The sequence below is a fragment of the Neopelma chrysocephalum genome, unplaced genomic scaffold (genome assembly GCF_003984885.1).
Source record: "Neopelma chrysocephalum unplaced genomic scaffold, ASM398488v2 Primary Assembly neopelma1_69, whole genome shotgun sequence".
Lineage (NCBI taxonomy): Eukaryota > Metazoa > Chordata > Aves > Passeriformes > Pipridae > Neopelma > Neopelma chrysocephalum.
This window is the reverse complement of record NW_020897729.1, coordinates 10747413-10753569: the sequence shown is the minus strand read 5'-3', so window position 1 is coordinate 10753569 and position 6157 is coordinate 10747413. Positions and strand designations below refer to the sequence as shown.

The 6157-nt window shown below is 47.9% G+C and overlaps 1 protein-coding gene across 2 annotated transcripts in view; it reads left to right on the top strand.

Moving 5' to 3' along the window:
• Positions 1-677: 677 nt before the first annotated feature.
• Positions 678-6157, top strand: part of MFSD1 (major facilitator superfamily domain containing 1) — a 13667-nt gene continuing 8187 nt past the window's right edge. Inside the window, exons 1-8 of one of the 2 annotated variants that reach the window (XM_027685667.1) lie at positions 678-872; positions 1612-1664; positions 2034-2146; positions 2486-2528; positions 2962-3029; positions 3441-3549; positions 5032-5134; positions 5784-5882. In XM_027685667.1, the coding sequence (XP_027541468.1) occupies positions 701-872; positions 1612-1664; positions 2034-2146; positions 2486-2528; positions 2962-3029; positions 3441-3549; positions 5032-5134; positions 5784-5882 (760 nt within the window). In that variant the 5' untranslated portion in view covers positions 678-700. The remainder of the gene's footprint in view (positions 873-1611; positions 1665-2033; positions 2147-2485; positions 2529-2961; positions 3030-3440; positions 3550-5031; positions 5135-5783; positions 5883-6157) is intronic. The other variant, XM_027685668.1, reaches the window with a different exon arrangement.

Below are 6157 nucleotides of genomic sequence, written 5' to 3'. Positions count from 1 at the left end.
GGAATTCTTGGCTGAGAGGGTGAGGGGGCCCTGGCACAGGTTGCCCAGAGAAGCTGTGGCTGCCCCTGGATCCCTGGAAGTGTCCAAGGCCAGGTTGGAGCAACCTGGGACAGCGGAAGGTGTCCCTGCCCATGGTTGGGGGGGTTTGGAATAGCAGCACCTTTAATGTCCCTCCAACCCCAACCAAAGTCTGTGATTCCACGACTTTAATATCCAACGGAAGGACGACGGAGCAGTTTCACGAGCTTTTGCATTTCCCTGGATGTTTATTGCAGTCTGGACCTCAAAAACTTTCCCTTTTCGTATATTTATTTATTCATTCATTTATTTGTCCATCCGTTTACTAATCCGTTTATCTGTCCATACACTTATTTATTTATTTAACATTTATTTATGTAATATTTATCCAACAGTTATTTATTATTGATTTATTCAATATTTAATCAATATTTATTATTATTTATTTATTTATTTATTTAATGTCTACGTATTTAGCATTTATTTATTTATTTATTTAATATCTATGCATTTAACATTTATTTATTTATTTATTTATTTATTTATTTATTTATATATTTATTTATATATTTATTTATTTCGGTTCCCCCTCCCGTAGGCCTCACCCCCCGCCCCCGTTGCCATGGGAACCGCGCACGTGACGCGTCGCTCACGTGCCCCCCCCTCACGTGACCGGGCAGCGATGGCGGCGGAGGAGCAGCGGGCGCTGCTGGAAGGGGAGGGGGACGGAGGTGGAGATGGGAATGGAAATGGGGGATCCCAGGAGCCCCCCCGCAACCTGCCCGCCGCCTGCGACCCCCGCCGCCTCCCGCACCGCCTGATCGTGCTCTCCCTCATGTGCTTCCTCGGCTTCGGTGCGGGACCGGGGGGGGGGGGGCCGCGGGTGGGGGGCCGGGGGGGGGGGGGCTCGCGTTTGGGGTGCCGGGGTGGAGGAGGCTTGGATTTGGGGTTTGAGGTCGTGGGGAGTGCTTGGGTGTGGGGGGCTCGAGTTTGGGGTGCCACAGTTGGGGAGGGTCGAGCGTGGGGAGTTGAGTTGGGGTGCCTCGGGTCTGGGGGGACTTGGGGTGCTCAGGTGTGGGGTGCTGGGTGGGGGGGATGCTCGAGTTGGGGGTTGAGGGTGGGGGTGCTTGGGTTTGGGGAGCTCGGAGTTTGGGGGGCTCAGGTTTAGGGTACCGGGGGTTTTGGGGGGCTCCGGTGTGGGGACTCGGATTTGGGGTGCCAGGGTGGGGATGCTCGGGTTTGGGATGCTTGGATTTTGGGTGAGGGTTGCTCAGGTGCGAGGGACTTGGGTTTGGAGTTCGGGGTAGGGGGTGCTTGGGTTTGGGGTTTTTGGGTTTGGGATACTCGAGTGTGGAGGGCTTGGGTTTGGGGTGCTGGGGTCTGGAGTTTGGGGTGTCGGGTTTGGGGAGTGTTCAGGCTTGGGGGGTGCTCGGGAGTGGTGGTAATGTTTTAAATAAAATAAAATAAATTAAACGTAGGTACATGTCTGTACTCCAAGGCAGGGTTTGGGGGGTGCTGGGTCAGGGTGCTGGGTCTGGGGTGCTGGGTTTGGGGTGCCAGGGCGGAGCTCTGAGCTGTCCCTTCTCCTCCCAGGCAGCTACTTCTGCTACGACAACCCTGCAGCTCTGCAGACACAGGTTCAGAGGGTGAGTGACTGTCTGGGGGCTTAAAGGGGGCTTCTAAAAATGAGAGACAGTGACCAGGAATTCTTGGCTGGGAGGGTGGGGAGGCCCTGGCACAGGTTTTGCCCAGAGAAGCTGTGGCTGCCCCATCCCTGGAAGTGTCCAAGGCCAGGTTGGAGCAACCTGGGCTAGTGGAAAATGACCCTGATGTTGAACAAAATAGATTTTAAGGCTCCCTTCAACCCAAACCAATCTGGGATTCTGTGAAGGACAGGCAGTGGCCAGGTCAGAAAGTTCACTTGTTTCTGTGTGGTTGTGCTCAGATCCTTACTCTGTATCCCTGCAATTGCCTTAAAAGTCATCACTTCTTTTAATTCCCCCTCCATCCTGCAGGACATGAAGGTGAACACAGCCCAGTTCATGGCTCTCTATGCCTGGTATTCCTGGCCCAATGTGGTTCTTTGCTTCTTTGGAGGTTTTCTCATAGACAGAGTGTTTGGAATACGGTGAGTGTGAGGTTTTTGTCACTCCTGTTCCATGGTTTTGCCAAACCAAAAGTGCACGTGGCCTTTAGGCTTTATAATACAAAGGTTTTGTAAGTTACAGTGTATTTTTTCCCAGATGATTTAGGAATTTCCACCAGTATAAATGAGCTTCCTTCCCTTTATGGCTTAAATAAATTGGCTCCCAAAACACCAGGCTGTGTTTTCTAAGGAAAATGTTGAGCTGTTCAATTTATTACAGAGACCTTTTATTGTTGTTTCCCTGCTGTAGGTCTAGCATAGTGTTTTATAGGAAAAAAAAAGACTCCAACTCTGCATTAAGTGATTTTATTTCTCTTCCAGGTTGGGCACTATAATATTCAGCATCTTTGTGTGTGTTGGGCAGGTGAGTGCAAAGGATAATCTGGGTCTGCAGGGTGTGTTCATTAGGCAGGTGAGGAGACCTGAAATGGGAGAGCTCTGAGTTGTATTGGCTTGAAAAATGAGTGAAATAACGAGAAAGAACCAAATGTTTTATGTGTTTGATCTGAAACTACCACGGAGGTGTATTTTGGTAAGTCTGATAAAGGTGATTTGAGCCCTAGAGGTGTTTTCTGAGTGCAGTCAAGGCTGGGCCAGGTTGGATATTGTGTTGCCAGCAGGATTTTGAATAAGGCAGAAGGAGCAAAGCCAAAAAAAAAACAGGAGTAGGAAGTGGGTGTGAAGTCATTTTGCAGGTCTGTGAGGGGAGAAGCATTTTTGTTCCTGTTTAAGATAGTCCTGTTTTATCCCATATTGAATGGCACAGTTATAATGTTTCCTCACATGTGTGTTTGCAGGTGGTTTTTGCTCTGGGAGCCCTGTTTAACACCTTCTGGCTGATGGACGTGGGCAGGTTCATATTTGGGTAAGTGGAAAAGAGCACATTTGTGCTCCCTGAGGTGAGCCCCCTCTTTGTGTCCCACAAAACTGCTGCCAGGTTGACACTTGGAACCAAAACTGTTGCATTTTGAGGCCTCTGTAAAGCCGAGCTTCAGTGGCATTCCTGCTGTAACTTAAAGTTAGAAAACATAAAAATAGGACTTTGCAAGTCTTGCAGTTGTAATCACTCCTAGAATACTTAAAATCCCTTATACTTTTAATTACTCTGAAGGCACTGCAGTTCTGTTTGGAATTTTGATTTGCCTTGCCTTGTGTCTGTGCATTAAATCGACCTGCACACACTTAAATTTCTCTGAAATTCGGCCACCTTGGGCCTGCCAGCAGCTGATGGACCTTGTTGCTTTGCCTGCTGCAATTCATGTGTTTTCTTTTGCAGGATTGGTGGGGAGTCCTTGGCAGTGGCCCAGAACACCTATGCAGTGAGCTGGTTTAAAGGCAAGGAGTTGAACTTGGTGTTTGGGTTACAGCTCAGCATGGCCAGAGTTGTGAGTGTCCAACTGCGCCTTTAATTTATGGGATTGGAGGCTGTGGGGTCATCAGGGCAGGGAGGCAGGTGGAAAACAGCATTTCTGGTGCTCCCCAGGGAGTTGGAGTTACAAATGAAATGTAAACTGTTGAAGATTTGAGGTGAACAGAGGAGACACAAGGAAATGGGTTAATGGGGTGTCTCAGAACCTGTCAGGAGGCTCGTGGTGATCTCAGGGTGGGACATGGACCTGATGGAGGAGTCCAGAGGAGGCACCAGGATGATCAGAGGGATGGAGCTCCCTGAGGAAAGGCTGGGAGAGTTGGGATTGTTCATCCTGGAGAAGAGAAGCCTCAGGGTGACCTGATTGTGGCCTTTCAGGACCTGAAGGGAGCCAACAAGATGGAGAGAGACTATTTACAAAGAATAGAGGGACAGGACACAGGGAATGGCTTCAAAGTGCCAGAGGACAGGGTTAGATGGGATATTGGGAAGGAATCCTTCCTGTGAGGGTGGGGAGACCCTGGCACATGTTTCCAGAGAAGTTGTGGATTCCTTATCCCTGGAAGTGCCCAAGGCCAGGTTGGAGGGGGCTTGGAGCAACCTGGGCTGGTGGGAGGTGTCCCTGCCCATGGCAGTGCTGCATTTCCCCTGACTAATTGCTCCTTGGCATGTCATAAAATGTTGGTTTAACTGAGTGTAGCTTGAGGCTCAGGGACTACTGCAAGCTCTGATGAATGATTTGAGGTGCTGCTTTAAGAAGCTCCAATCTTTATGGCAGTTGTAGGATGGTTTTGTCCCCGTTGCTGGTTCTGGTAGGAACTGTGTGACAGCATCTCATCCTGCTTTGGTTTGATGTAATCACTTAAACAGCTGCCAGAGCTGGTTTTATAGCTGGGTTTACACTGACAGACCAGCTGAGAGAGGAGAGTGGAGTTGTGCCTCTTTTTTGGGGTTGTTTTCAGCCCCCTGAAGCCCTGCAGATGTTTTGTATCTCCTGGGTAAGGAGTGAGCTGGTCCCAGCTGGGCTGGTCCCTGTTCAGGCTGTTGCTCCTCAGCAGTTCCCTCATCCCAGCTGAGCTGGAGTTACCTGCTGTGAGCCCTGGGATTGCAGCCATGGATCCCTTCTCTGGGGGCAGGAGGAGGGGGGAAAAAAGTGCTTCTTCCTGGTGCCTGTGAGGTGGGAATCCTGTTTGCTCTGATATATTAAATTCAGCCCCATTTAGGAGCTCAGGCACTGTGTGAGGTGGGTTTTATGGCACTTCTAAACTCCTCCTGGAAACACTGTAATAGTTGGGTAACATTTAATTAGTGATGGTTTATTATTGTTACAGTGATTACTTTGTTACAAACCAGCAGGGAATAATTTCATCCTTGTTCCTGCTGTTTAAGTTCCCTGTTTAGCATCTTACCTGTTCAATAAGCAGCTCTGCCTGATGTTCCTTTTGATTTAATATAATTGTGAAATCAATTATTCCTCACCTGAGTCTGTCCTGCCCAGGGGAGCACAGTGAACATGAACATCATGGGCTGGGTCTACTCAAGAGTTCAAGATCTCCTGGGTCACACTGGTCCCAGCACTCTGGGCTTGGCTCTGATGATAGGTCAGTAATATTTTTGATTTTGGCTTTCTGAATTTGCCCTGTGTGCATGTTGATGGTTTATTAACCACTTGAAAGTAGGACAAGTATATTTGAGAGTGGGGAGAGCAATTCAAATACTGTTCTATCCATGTTTCATATTCTCATGAGTGTGTGGTTACTGCAGCTGTTAAAATGCTGTGGGATTTTTGTGGTTGCCAAATTCAAGTTTGTGCCTCATAGAGATAAAACATTTGACGTGCTCTGAGAGAAGGACAGACTTTAAAAAATGTTGTGAGGGGGATCAGATCTTGTTTGTAGCTGTCTGATGTGTAAAAGTGGGATTTCAAAATCCTCTTGTTGGGAATAAGGCCTGGCTTTGTTTCTGTTGTGTTCTGTGCAGATCAGGAGCTTGCCTGTGCTGAGTGGGTGTGGTGGTAAATGTTTTAAATAAAATAAATGTAACTGCACATCTCTGCTCCAAGGCAGGTGTCTGTCACGGGGGAGGGTCCAGTTTTACACCTTGTTCTTGGGGTTGTTCAGATGCTGAGCCTTGTACATGAGACAAGCTGGGGTTAAACTTTACAGATCTAACAAAAACGACACGATTTGGGCTTGAAAGCCAAATTACACTCGAGTTGTCAACTGACCATGTGGGCTTTCCCTCTTGCAGGGGGTGTAACCTGTCTCTTCTCCCTGACCTGTGCATTAATCCTGGCTTACCTGGACAGGAGAGCAGAGAAACTGCTTTGTAAAGAGCAAGGGAAAACAGGTGAGTGGTGGGGCTGCACCTGCCCTGGGCTTCAATCTTCTGGAGCAGCCCCTTCCAGTTCCTCTGCACTCTGCAGGTTTGCATTTGGGGTAATCCATGGCTGCTGCTGAACATCTGCACTGTTATAATTTATAGTTCATTTTTAACATCTTCCCTGTTATCATTTTTAGTTCATTTTTAACACCTTCACTATTATAATCATAATTTTTAGTTCATTTTTAACACCTTCACTGTCATAATCATAATTTTTAGTTCATTTTTAACACCTTCACTGT